The sequence below is a fragment of the Diuraphis noxia genome, unplaced genomic scaffold, assembly GCF_037042655.1.
Source record: "Diuraphis noxia isolate RWA-SAM2 unplaced genomic scaffold, SU_Dnox_SAM2 contig0005, whole genome shotgun sequence".
Taxonomy (NCBI): Eukaryota; Metazoa; Arthropoda; class Insecta; order Hemiptera; family Aphididae; genus Diuraphis; species Diuraphis noxia.
Window position 1 is genome coordinate 40,770,980 of NW_028301715.1, and position 14,410 is coordinate 40,785,389.

Sequence of the window (14,410 nt, forward strand, 5' to 3'; positions counted from 1 at the left end):
TAATATAAAAGTAATAAACAAAATAAAAAATTACAAAAAGGCAATGTTCAATTTATTGGATTTTATTAAGCAGAATTAATGTTATAATAAAAAGAAAAACAATTGACATACACAATATTATTCTACTTAACATAATCACCAAATTTTTCTGAAAAATATCCAAATCTGATTTCGCAGTCAAGAGTGGGTTCAAGCATTATTAATGAATCATCTTCCAATCCCAATACATCAGCTGTAAAACAATATTTGCAACTAATTCAAATGAATACAAATATGTACACAACCTTATTTTAATAAGTAAAACAACCATAGAAGTATATTTAAAAAAAAAAATATTTACATATACTTAACTGTATTTTATTTTAAGTATATAATATATACTTTCATTTTTTAAATACAGTTAAATTAAGTGTCAACCATTGGACTAAAATTGTCAACACCTAACTGTAAACCTAATTGTGTAGAAATCTTCTAACATAGAATTTTTTTTTTTATTATTATTAGAAATAAGCCTCGGCAGCGGAGGCCGTTGGTTGACATAATTTACATTGTTTAGGAAGAATTATTATAATATACATTATTTACATACACATATTACACATATAGAACTACTGATGGGTAAAAATGTAGAGTTTTTTGAATAAAACTTATATTATATAAATATGCGACAATTAGTAACTAAAGCCTTTAAAAAAAAATATTGTTAATGTATGGTCTATTAAATGGCTCCTAAAATTTTCCTGAATGAACTTTTGATCTTTAAATTATTGAACTTTTACTTACAAAACACCAAATTATGATTCAACGGCCATGGATTGGAAAAAAATGAAGGTCTGCAAATATTTTTTAAGTGAATCATTTTTATACACTTCATAGCCTCAAGCATCTATTATGGCATAAAACAAATTTAAACATTAAATAATGAGAAAAAAAATTTAAATAAATAAACAGTTACTTACTTCTACAAGTTCCCTAACAACCATTGGCTGAAAGATGTTGCAATAATCTTTTTTTAGGGTTTTTAGGTAAATGCCGGGTTTGACAATGATTTTTGATAGAACGGAGTTTAAAAATTTCTCCAAAAGTTCTTTGTTGATCGTTAAATTCAGTCTAGTCCAGGGGCGGATTATTATGTGATCGAAGGTTTCAGTGTTCGTTCTAAATTATGTGTTTGATAGTAAGTTATCAAAAAGAATGATTGTCAGAACATGAGTACAACTTACTCTGTTGGCTGTTCTTCACGCAGCCTTTTAATCGGCGGGAGTATTGAATCTGCATCGTCAGAATCTGATCTAAAAATAATTATTAAATAAAATATTAAAATGTATTTATTTAATATTCATTTTCATTAAGATAAAAAAAAAAAAATACAACTTACTCTATATGTAATAAATTTTCCTCCTCCATGATTATTGTGTCAACAGCATTGGACCAATTTTCACTTGGTAATTTTACCAACCACAAATTTGTATTTTGGTAATGTACATAAACTGGTACTTCGATACCAGCCCTCAATAACAGATCTTTATCTGTCAGATATCGCACAGACGTTGTAAGAGCAAACAAAGACAAATCTTCAAAGTTTTTCTGTTCATATGTAAAAAAAAAATTTATCCAAACAGAACAGCAAAAAAATGTTTTATCCCACTTATATTTTGTATGCACATTTAATCATTACTTACTTTGATTTCTCTCTGTGAAGCACCACATTGTCCCTTCATATAACAAAACTTGAGAATCTGCGTGCATAAATCACTCAATCCAGTTGTGAGGTATTCAATTTGTGGATTAAATGTCGGTCGACTGATAAACATAATGTTAACAATAGAATAATAATATTTTAGTATTAAAAACTATATTTGGTTTGTATATTAATATCAAATTAAAATTAATCACACACCGGAAAATGTGTTGTGCAACTAAATCAATTTCTTCTTCAACATTTTGTATAGATTGTTTTAGTTTACAAATAACCTAAAATTAGTAACACAAAGTTAATTATTATAAATCATAAGGCTCATCAACATACATAATACTTATACTTTTGGAATTTTATATTTTACGTTGAAAAAAAATAACAATTAACCTGATAATTTTTTAGCTGTTTTGTGACAGAAGTTATTATTTTGATGTATTCAACTGAATCGTTACTGGAGGATAGTAAATCAAAGTGACGACTTCTCATACTATAGAAAATAAAATATTTTAATTATTTTACACATTTACAATGTTTTGCAAAAAAACATAAATACATAATTATTTAAACAAAAGCATAAATGAAAAATTAGATAAATCGCTAAAAAAATAAAGTTAATAATAATTACCGTTTTAGAGTATTTTTCAAACATTTTGAACCTTCATCTAAATTCTCATCAGACATATATTCTAAATACTGTAAGTAAAAAACAAAAATAGAAAAATTTGTCAGAATGAGGAAAAAAATATCCGACTTTAGGGCCTAGGGATTATTTTTTAAACAGTTAAATCAACCAAAAGTAAAATTAGAGAAGGGTTTAGAAGGGAATTTGTACGAGTGACGTTGCTTCCATGGGTTACTTTTCATGTAATGTCAGAAGGAGACTACAGGCACCAAACATTTTAGCCCTGGTTGTGCCACTAAATTCAATCTGATTACTACATTACAATAAAAATTTGCATTTTCAGAAATATTCTAAATTATTATCACACATAAAATCTGAGCCATGCATGTTAACTAATGTTTACTACAATCATTTTATGAATTTATATTGGAATATTATCACTTTTTTATTTATTAATTAATTGGTCTCTTAAGTTTTCAATTTTCTTTTAACAATCTAAATTTATTTATTTTTAAGAATATATTTTGCAGGAAACACTTTCATATGCTTGCTGTTAAATTTTATACTTAATATACCAAGATAAATCAATTATTGAAAATTTTAATTTTATACCAGTGTTTTTTTTTTCATAATTTTTATAAAACATAAGTATTATAATCAGTGGCGGATTGACCTTCTCGGCGCCCATAGGCACGCCAGTGTTTACCACCCCCCTTTTTAATACTATCCAAAAATCTTAATTTGAATATGCTGACACGAATAGTGATATAGACATCCCGTGAGTGAGATATGGTTCAAAGGTACTATGGTTGAATAATTATTAATTTACACTTTATTTCAAATATTGTATTACATAATATAGATCTTACAAGTTGCAATCGATAATTTCATCAAACATTCAAACATTTCCGCTGATAAATTTATTTATATTTACTCGCAGAATCACCAACGTCAATCAGTTTATATTAAATCGATATTAATTTTGCCTTATTCTTATTTAGCGGCTGCGTATTTCTCATGCATATTGTGTAATAATGCAAGTTATAACAAGTAGCCATTAATTTCTTCAGATACCAATAATTATGAGTACCCCATTTAAATGCCATATCTTTTTCTTTTTTTTGTTCATAAAAATAAAATAACATGAAACATCTTGCCGCCCTAGGCTTGAGCCTCACAAGCCTAATGGGTAATCCGCCACTGATTATAATATAATAAATATTAAATAATTTCACTTGCCTTCTTATCAAATTCAATTGAAATATCTACAATATTTGTTAATGACAAACTGGTTAGTGCTGTGCATAGGCCACATGAAGGGTACAGGAGCAAAATTTTGCGTTCAGATAGATCCTCTTTGATATTTGAATATGCAAAATAAGCACCTTTATAACGTCCCATATCTTTGTTGCCGATTAATGTTCCAAAAAATCTACAGTTTTAAGATACAGTTAAAAAAAATAACGATAATAATTATAATAACAAAATAACAATAAAGATATGTTTAAAATGTTGGTTTTCATGAGCTGTTTTTTATTGGTAAGTAAGATAAAATAAGAATTAAATCATTATTTTTTGATAAATTTCAAAGTAATAATTCATTTATAATTAAAATTTATGAAAATATCCTTCTTAGTATAATAAATAAAATTGAGTTGTAATATTAATGAGTGGGAGATAGGTCACCACTGCTAAGTATTTGAATTGTTTCAATAAATGAGCTGGAGGAGAAATATTGGCATTTTGGCAACATAATTCCTTCTCCAGTCCTCGGTATCATACAAAAAAAAAAAGAATTTTAATTTGTTCTTGGAAAAAAAATTTGGAAGCAAAAATTTCCAGATAAAATCAGCACTTAGTGTATTTTTTTTTTAATTAAAAATTTTTCATTTTCTGCCACTCATTAAAATTGTTTTATAATATAATTCTGTATATTATTATATTAATAAGTTGTTGATCAATTTCATAGATGCAATAATTGTCTAGCCTTAATAATAACAAAAGCTAGGCTACTAGAATTCTGATAATTAGATACTAGCATTTAGCACAGAATTTAATTTTTCAATGTAGTTGGGTTACAGTATAGTACATACTTTGGACCGTAATCATAAGTCTTTGACTGAATAATGTGCGAAGTAGATAGTAAAATCTGTAATGATTCTTTGTGGTATTGGCTACATGTTATTATACTAGAGTCCTTGAGGTTTGTAAACGATTGTCTCAAAACTTTTTCCGGGTACTGTTTAAATGCCTGCAAGTAACTTAATGAGATCCTTGGATTTGTACTCTTGTTGCTCAATGAGCTCTGGAAAAAACGTAACAGCAAATATATTCAACGATAATCAGCGCACAGATGTTGATAAATTTAATACATTTTTTTTTTAGTTTCTTAATTTTTTGACATTAAAATGAGATAATTATAAAATAATACACAGTAAAGTAAAACATAAGTAAGTATTAAAGTTTGTAAATTATTATATGACTAAATCATGACAGCTAGAAATACCAAGAATTGCAAAATGTAAAAGAAAATTTGTTTTTCATTTTGACACACAAAGTTGTAAATTTAGAAAAAATTAAAATAAATTATGTCCAAAACACCAATTAGGCAAGTTCTTCTTTCGTCACTAAGCACATTATTTGTTCATTTAATTAAACTAAAAAACAATATGTATTAAATTGAAGAAAACATTATTCATGAAAATTGATTCTAAGAAACACAAATGAATCATATCACACTATCACAGTATGTATTTTTAAGTATAGTTAATCTTATATTATTAGTATTTTATAAAATCACTATTATGATGAACTATTTTTTTACAATAACACTGCATACCTATCAGTGGCGTTTAAAATAGGGCCTATATGTTGCTCAAGCAATACTTTCAACATGGGTAGATATCATAGGTAGTGTGATGAATTTATATAAGAGGGGCTATAAACTTATATTTCTGGTACACAAAATATATTCTAAAAGTGTAACTAAAAAAAAATGTTTTGGGGTAGGGGGCTGAACAACATTACAAGCGGGCTACTGCTCCCTTATATCCTCCCACTCTACGCCTATGATGGGTGGGTATAGATGGGATAAGCATGTAAAGAATAAAAATTATCCAAATAAATTACAAAAAAATGTACATGTTATCTCTCTATCTTTATTTTTCATGCATAATACTAAGCTAACGTATTATGATAAACTTACGTGTATGAGCAAAGTGACAATTGATGTGGTGATTTCATTCACGGTAAATATATAATCAATTTCTTGCACAAAATCCTGTTGGTTACAAATGGGCTCAGAATAATTGAATTCCATCTCCAGAACATCTGGTGTGAATTGGCTAGTTGTTGTATCACAGGTATCTGCTTCTTGACCAACCTCTACTGGTTGTAGGAAAGCTGAATTCTTACTTTTATTTATTACACATGAAGTGTCTATAGCTGTACCGCGTTCACGCAACAACACTATAAACTGTTTAATATTTGAAACAATAAGATCTCTCATTGCCTTGTATTTTTTTGTGTTGTACAATTCATGTTGTTTCTCAATGTCTCTCTGAAAATTTAAATCATATAATTGGTTAGCTACCAATGTTTATTCAAATGACAAAGATCATAAGCAATAAATACTTTAAATAATTCTTGTATTTCATTCTTTAACTCTGCGTACAAAATATTTACATTAGTTTCTATAGCAGAATGTCGCATTAAATACCGCATTCTCCTCAAATAGTTGTCAATACTTTTAGAACGATAATACTGAAAATAGAAGTATATTTTAAAATGTTGAAAAAGATAATTAGTAATAAGTTAAAGCATGTATTTTATTATAGTAAAAAATTTTTTTTGAAGATAAATTAACAAATAAAATAAATACAAATTATTAATATTTTCCTTATATTAAGAGTTTTAACTGTTAGCAAACATACTTTTCCAAATATTGATCTGAACATATCTTTAATACCATACGATAGAAAAGCATGTGATTTAACTTGTTTTATGAGCATTGCACCCAACTTCCAAAATAAAAGTATTTGATCTTCAACTGCTGTCCACTTAAATCTCCTGTTAGATGATTAATAGTTAAGATTTTATAATGTTGTTTAACTTCATAAATACTCACATTGTATACAGCTGATTTTTAGTCATTTGAGTTTTTTTCTTTTCTTTTGCTTTATGTTTTTTTATTCTTTGCATTAATATAAGATTAAGTTTGGTTTTTCTTTTAGAAGATGAAATTGTAGATGATTTTTTTTTTAAGCTCCAATTACGAGCAAGATGTCTAAATAAAAAATTTAGGAAGTTATATTCAATTAAAGATTAAAAGACATTTGACATTAAAAAAACATTGTTAAATCAAAAGTATTTGGTCAGTATATATAGTATCATAATTTTTATCAGAAACAAATTGTAATTTTTTATGAGTCCTCGATTCTGTTTGTTGTTGTTTTTTAAAACTACATTTTTTATAAACTATCACTGTGTTGAATAGTAATGTTTATTTATCAAAGATTTTATAGTGTTCTTAACTTTAGAAAAATAAATAAATGTACCCATCCAATTCCATGACTTAGCAATTTTAGCAATTTACAAAAAACAGGTAAAACAAAGCTATTAATAAAAATAGTAGGATAAATATTCTATATAGCATTTTTCTTTGAATATGCAAATATTTAAACTTTTCAATATGAATAATTTTATGTTTAATTTTAATACTATAAATCATAAGCAGTAAATGTTTTGAACTATATGAATTTTAATCACAGAAAAACAACATTTCTGTAGGAAATTAATTAAATAATTTAACTTGTCATAAAATTAAGTTATGAAATTTAATTTTTGATAAACCTAATAGTAACTTATGTTAAAACATTTATTAAGTAAATTTAAAATACTAAAATGTATAAAATATAAGAAACTATATGAAAGCAAGTTGAAACCATCTTTAGATTCATAAATTATAATGTAAAAATTAAAAAAAAAAATATATATATATTGATTTTGACAAAAAACAAAAGTTACGCAAATAAATGACTGTCAAATCCAGCAGCTCCTTTGCTATCTCCAGGTATTGTCCCATCATCTTGGGATACAGCATCCAATGGATTTCTAGGAGCACATGCTAATTCTATGGCTATTTTACTTTTATTAGCAATCTCTCTTCGTTTAGGTTTATTCGAAGCATTTGAAATCCTATAACCTAAAATGATAAAATGTTAAATAGTTAATATTTATTCAAACAGTATTAAAAACAATTCACATTTTTACCTAATGGTGTATTTGTACAAAAGTACCAAGTATCCAGCCAATATGTTTCTAATTCATAATTGCTGAAAAATTCATAAGTACGTTTTTCATAATCTATATCAGATATTCTATAATAACTGGGACTACTTTTCACAGTATTCAACAAACTGGCTCGTCTATTCAAGTATGCATAGATCTAAATTCATAATTAAAAATAGTATAAATTTGGCCATAAATTTTTTATTTATTTATTAACATAATTATTTTGTTTTTTACCAGTTCAGTATCTTTGAATGTTTTCTCACCAAACTGTATTAAACCAATTGTGCAAAGAAAACGCAATACATTCAAAGTATGTCGAATATGTCTGTAATTTTAATAGAAAAATGTATTCCCTGAACATTGTATTTTATTAATAAATATTACTTTTTTAATCCTTGAGATAACATACTACGTACTTCAGATGAAAGTGTCATCAAGGGTAAGTATTTAAACACAGGATGTGTGGCGTATGTGACAAGTTTATCTAGATTTATCTTAGATTTGTTAAAGTTTACAATTTTTAACATTAAATCTAATGGCATGTGATGAATAATGTCACTCACAAAAAACCAACCATTAGGATATTCTAAAAAATTTAATACAGAGTATTATAACAATATTTTTCCTATTTTTTCAATAGAAAAATATTAAAATTTGTGATAAAAAATTAATATTCTATTTTAAATTTTTAAACACAGCTCAAAGCTCAATTCATGATTAGTTCCCAAACAATATGCATTTATTATGAATGGGATATAAATTAACATTAGAATCATATTACAATATTAAAAAATATATTGGAACATTACCAAAATAAATTATTTTATATTAAAATTAAGTCCATTAAATTATTTCAAATTGATCAAACAATAATTTTAATTAAAATAGAAGATTATACATTTAATTTTAATTTTTACTTGGATATTTTGGTAACGGTGGTACAAACATTTTCCAGCTGACAGAGGGAAAATAAACTTTTGGTAGTTCAACATTTTCTCCATGAATTATATCATTTCGATAACTAGTCACAGTTGCCTCAGTCTCATTACAAGTATTTAATAAACTTTCTCCTGGATGATCATAAACTAAATAATATAGATACTCGTGTAGTGATCTCATTTTCATAAACCTCGGAAGTTTAAGCTCTGATATATTCTAAAATTAAAATACATTATCTTTTAATACTTTGTTGATAGAAAACCATAAGTTATACTACATACAATTTTTGGCTCTGGCGATTTGTAAACTATTAAGTTCCATTTTTTATTGGCTCTAGTTGCTTTCATTGTGTTGTTAAATCTATTCAAGAAACTATTCATATATGAAATAACTTCTGGGTTTGCTAAATATTAAAAAATAAAAAATAAATATTAGAATAATTAAATTGTAGAGAGAAAATGTTTAAGCAATAAAATGTGACCTGTGGGCAATACTTATACTAATTATTTTTAGAAAAAAAAAACATTTTGAATTAAGTTTGTAAGTTATAATTTTGTTACTATAACAGTATAATATTATAAAAGATAAATTAAGGGTTCTCTTGGTAATTAATGTATCATCTATTTGGAGGACTATCTGGAAGAGATACCATAAAGATCGATTTCAAGGATCAATATAAGGTTAACAGATATCATTTAATTTTGGTAATCTTAATATTATACTAAATTGATTTATTATATATTTTAAAGGTAACATAATTAGGTATTACTTAACTTTTAATGAGATATTTTCAATATTTTATTTGAAAGTAAGTCATAAGTGTGAAAAATATTACAATTTAAAATGCTCATAATTAGCTTCAAAATATTGAAAGTAAATAGAACTTCTAAATGTAATTTTATTATGTACACAAATGTAAGAAAAATGCAAAAAATGCAGGTATAGTGTCCTCTAAAGGATTGCTATGCAGTCATAATTTGTTATGAAATTGTAGTATTGATGAGTAAGTAGAACTTAATATAAAATTATTTATTCTGTGGTTTGAACTTGTAATGGATCAATGCTACTAACCAGGCGCATAGTCAGGGGGGTGGGGTGTTACAGGTGTAATAACATCCCCCCTCAGCTGTGGTATACTTAATATTTGTTTATCAAGATAAAGATGCATCATAAGCACGAATTATCTTAAATTGTGATTTACACTTATTTATCAAAATGAAGTATATTAGTTTATATTACGATAACAATAATGTAAAGCACTAAAGCCGGGATCCGGCATTAATTACTATTTTAGACCGTTTTGTTACGTTTTATCAATTACTCGTTATATGCACGATTTAATATATCTTTTTATGCAGCGTGTAAGAAAACGTTTACAACTTCTTAATTATTGATTATTTGATTATCATGATGAACTATCGTATACCTACGTAAAGTTATCAATTTTGTGTTTATAATGTTTTCAATTAATTTTGAATAACACCCACCCTTAGAAATTTCTAGCTACGCGCCTGCTACTAACAGTTTGACCTTACCCAATTTAACTCACTTAATTTTTTATAGTCTACAGAATTGGGCATTCTGAATACAATAAAAAAAATTAGCAGACATGTTGATAGGCTCGGGGAGTATAGAGCATAAAAAACAAAATCATAGTTCATGAGTATATAAAGTATTTTAATTTAATTTAGATTTAAATAATCCAGAATCATTTGGTGTTGGTACCAGATATGCTAAAATGAGAATTCCTCTAAACCCCCGAGCTAGTTTACATATTTACGATTTTTTTATTTTATTTAAAAATACCATTTCTATAGACTATAAAAAAATCAAATAAGCTTAAATGGGTCAGATCACCCCACCAGTAGCTCTTGGATTATAAGTTATTGAATAGATTCATAATAAGCTAGGCACAAAATAATTATAAGCATAAAACTATAAAAAATATCTCTACTTATTTCAATATTATCAATATTTCATATAGTTATATTTGTTTATATTTTAAATGTATTCTTTACCTCAACAAATAAATAATAATTTAATAATTATACTCACTAAAATCAACATTAGGATTTGCCACAAATGACTGATTCACAGTTTTTGTATCATAAGTAACTCGATATTGAACAGTTTTAATTTTTCCTAATTTTTCAAAATAGCCAATAATTTTAACTAATGTTTTAACATCAAGGGTGCCAATAAACTTTGGTTTTTCCTTTTCAGTTTCTATGATGGTCTAAAAAAGGAAATTAAATTAATAAATATCATCATCTGTACTAACTAGATTTTCTTATAATTAATTTATAGGGTATTTACTTTTTTTAGGTTAAGCAAGCTTGTTATATTTTCTGTAGACAACATATTGAATATGATTTGCTGTCGAAAATAAAACCTATCAGTCAAACTTATGGTTTGACTAAAAATAAAAATAATTAGTATAGCATATTATTTAATTTAGATTTTAAACGTAATAATATTTAATTCAAGTTTTGCTTACTTAGACCTCTCATACACTGTTTTGCAATACCCGTGTTCCATTACTCGTGTAATTGCTTGTTCTATGTTATTTAATTTTGTATTTTCATCCTGTTTGAAAAGTAATAATTAAGTTCATTAATATATATAAAAAAAATATTACACAATACCTACTAATGGTAGAGGTTCATTTAAATTGGGAGAATTACTTATTTTAATATTATTATGAATTATGAATAAATAATTGGTTCTAAAATATTATTATTAGTTATAGTATAGTAAAAAATAGTATGTATTAAAAAAAATTTATCTGCACACAATTCTATTAATATTTTGTTATTCATTTTTATAAATTTCTTTTATAATTTTACTCTTATAATAATTATTATTTTAAATAAATTGTGAAATTTTTTAAATAAATAGTTAAGAATGTAAAAAAAATAATAACGATTAAAATGCATACTTTTTCTGAAATATTAATTATTGTACTGTTTGAAGTAACATCATTGTCTGTCTCTAGATTATTACAACTATACAAATTCTGACTGGACTCATCACAAAACTCTATTTTTATTGAAGTTGGTTCGAGTGCTGTTTTAATAGATTTATTATTTGTGTTATCTTCAGACGTATTCAAAAAATCATCTATCTCATTGTTTTCTGATTTTAGTTCTTGATTTTTTGTTGCAAGCAAACTTTCTATTTCAATATCATCATTTCCATATACTGATTTATAACTATTAGCAATATAACTAAAAGAATAATGTATGTAATATTGGTTTTAAATCGATTTTACAAAATGCATTCAATTATTACCTGAAAACTTTAGTTCTACCTCGATCACAGTATCTCTTATTTAAATAATTCAAATTTGTGAGCTTTTTTAAAACCCCTTCTAAATTACCATCAGTAGTAAATCTGAAAGCACGAGATATATCAGAAAGAGTTACGCCTAAATCACCATGTTTTTCAATCCATCTGAGAATTTGACGTTCAAATGTACAATCTTGTATAAACTCACGACCTTTAAATTAAAAAAATAATATTGTTTTTGATTATATGTGAATGGTTATATTACAATTTGTATTAAATAATTATATTTTAGGATACCTTCAACAACAGTTTTGTTTTCTTGTTCTTTGTCAGCATTTTTTGTGTTTTCACTATTTTTTAATTTTATACATCTCACAAACTTTTCATTTTTAGGTTCTTTCTTATATAAATATTCACTTTCAGTAGCATTTGGATATAACTCACGATACTTGAGCATCTGAAATGATAGTTTTTCACAATTTAATTATAATTTTTGACATACATTTAAGTGTTTATTTATTTGACTTACTAAGTTGGTGTCACACATTTTTTTAACCTGGGGTTGCTTAAATGTTTTTGATAAACTAATATTGCATTCAGCTTTTACTTGATCATATGAAGCTAAAAAGTTAGGTTGTGATTTCAAATAATCAACAATTCTTGAAACCATTACATCAATCATAGATTGCCGTTTAACAAAAAATCGATTCAAACTTGAAATTACAATACGATTAGCCATTTGTGTACTGTTACCAGAAAAAGCAAGTGCCTTAAATAAAATATTAATGGAAATATAAAAACACATAACTATAATAATTAATATGAATGTATTGAATTATAAGTTACCTGATTTTTTATTAAACCATCATCAGTTAATCGGTTTCTTATATAAGATAATGCTTTAGAATCTGGAAAAATGGCTCTCAATGAATGAGTACCAAAAGATGCTTCCCCCAAATAACGTGAACGGCCAATTCTCTCTAATACTAAATAATAACGATGTGATATGTTTAAGGTACACTGTTTGTCTTCTGGGATTAAAGCTTTTGTGCGTACTTCCTGATTGGCTACTATAACTAAACATCTGCCCCATCTAAAAATTAATTTTGTTTTTAATAATTCCTACTAGATGAATGTTATTAGGTTATGTGCAAACCGTTTTTCTGCTTCTTCAACTGATATTTTCCTTGGGAACGATGCCAAATTAAATCTTGTAAAATATTCTTTACATGACCCCATAATAGTACCATCTTCCACAGGAAAATTTGGGTAAATGTCTTGTGGTACATTTTCCTGAAATTCAATTTAAATAAGAAGTTAAAGTTCTAGAATACAAACTATCAAAAATTAAAAATACATACCGGCTCATAAATTGAACCAAATTCACTATGAACATAATCAAATCGATTAAATATTATCAAAGGATCCCTAGGTTTATCAAGTCTATAGAAGTCTACATTTTTTAGACAAATTACAAATGACCAAATAATCTTTTTAATTGAATCGTCAACTGGTTTTAAGACCCAATTACAATTGTTTGATAATCTTTTGCACAAAGCTATGAAACAGAATAGACATTAGAGTAGTCGAAACAAAATATAGTATTGTTCAGTCAGTGCTTTTACCTTCAATAGTAATTCCATCTAAACCTTCAAGTGCTATTTCATCTAAAATAATAGCACTAAAATCTTTTTGAAATTGATGCATATTTATTGGTGTATTGTTCTAATTATTGAAGCACAGCAAAGGATATTACATAATACACATCACCAACAATAATAACATATACACCATAATTTTAGACCAAATTAATTTTGAATACAATTATTCATTTTATTTCAAACATTTCTATAAATATTAAATAACGATACTATTGACTGAACATTATTATTAAATACTGATGTAAGTACATCACATAAGAAATTTGATATTTTACTTAACGTATTAACAGTTTATGTCGTTAACGAACAAACGTTCAATATTTTAGTGAATTAATCCAACAGGATAAATACTGAAAACGGAATACTAATTATTACGGAAGATGAAAGTATGAAGTACAAAATACAAATGCTAAGTGACTGTTGAGTCTAAGGGTGCACTCTGGAATACAAAAACTACTAGACTATAGAGATAGACATTAGACTGAATTATGTAATACAGTATAGACAGACAATACAGTTAACTCTTAACTCTAAAATCATAGAAAAGTAATAAAATATGCAAATCGTAAAATTGCAATGTTATCTTTTACAGTGATTAGTGATAACAGTGATAACATTATTATTTATTATTATTAGTTATGACTAAGATTATTTTTAGTTTTCGTTTGGATTGAAGAGAATCTTCTCTTGGTATTCGACGTTTTCGTGTTTCCTGCGGTGAACGTGGTTAACGCCATGACATAATAATATTTATTTTGTCATGGTTAACGCTGAATGTTATGTTCCACTATCTACAGCCGTGTTTATAGCAAAGAAATTTATGTCTCACTTAGACATATTATAATATATTATGCCTATTATGGTTCATCACTTCTTTAAGTTATAAATGTGCGCCAGATTGAGCGTAAT

At 26.1% G+C, this 14,410-nt stretch overlaps 1 protein-coding gene across 2 annotated transcripts; it reads right to left on the reverse strand.

The window, feature by feature from the left end:
• Positions 1-46: 46 nt before the first annotated feature.
• Positions 47-14,063, reverse strand: LOC107173472 (general transcription factor 3C polypeptide 1). Of its 2 annotated transcripts, none has more exons than XM_089228470.1 (33): positions 13,782-14,063; positions 13,466-13,688; positions 13,202-13,398; positions 12,997-13,133; positions 12,687-12,933; positions 12,370-12,609; positions 12,138-12,297; positions 11,844-12,051; positions 11,491-11,779; positions 11,050-11,138; positions 10,869-10,968; positions 10,608-10,788; positions 8,834-8,955; positions 8,531-8,768; positions 7,998-8,199; positions 7,848-7,938; positions 7,593-7,767; positions 7,347-7,524; positions 6,448-6,606; positions 6,254-6,389; positions 5,955-6,083; positions 5,527-5,880; positions 4,415-4,626; positions 3,561-3,753; positions 2,325-2,392; positions 2,087-2,186; positions 1,901-1,974; positions 1,683-1,803; positions 1,379-1,587; positions 1,224-1,292; positions 960-1,158; positions 784-886; positions 47-232 (listed from the first exon to the last, which is right to left on the reverse strand). In XM_089228470.1, exons 2-33 carry the CDS (start codon positions 13,545-13,547, stop codon positions 123-125), a joined length of 5,172 nt encoding a protein of 1,723 aa, XP_089084596.1. In that variant the 5' UTR covers positions 13,548-13,688; positions 13,782-14,063; the 3' UTR covers positions 47-122. The 2 variants fall into 2 exon arrangements, with proteins under 2 accessions (XP_089084596.1, XP_015379517.1); XM_015524031.2 differs by having other exon boundaries at positions 13,777-14,063.
• Between the last annotated feature and the right edge of the window lie 347 nt (positions 14,064-14,410).

Bases quoted from the DNA above. Each gene is read 5' to 3' on its own strand.
- LOC107173472 (XM_089228470.1), bottom strand. From the start codon at position 13,547: ATGCATCAATTTCAAAAAGATTTTAGTGCTATTATTTTAGATGAAATA. The intron at 6,390-6,447 runs GTGAGTATTTAT...ATCATCTAACAG, and splicing joins AAAAATCAGCTGTATACAAT to GAGATTTAAGTGGACAGCAG. The intron at 1,293-1,378 runs GTAAGTTGTATT...AATTATTTTTAG, and splicing joins GAAAATTTATTACATATAGA to ATCAGATTCTGACGATGCAG.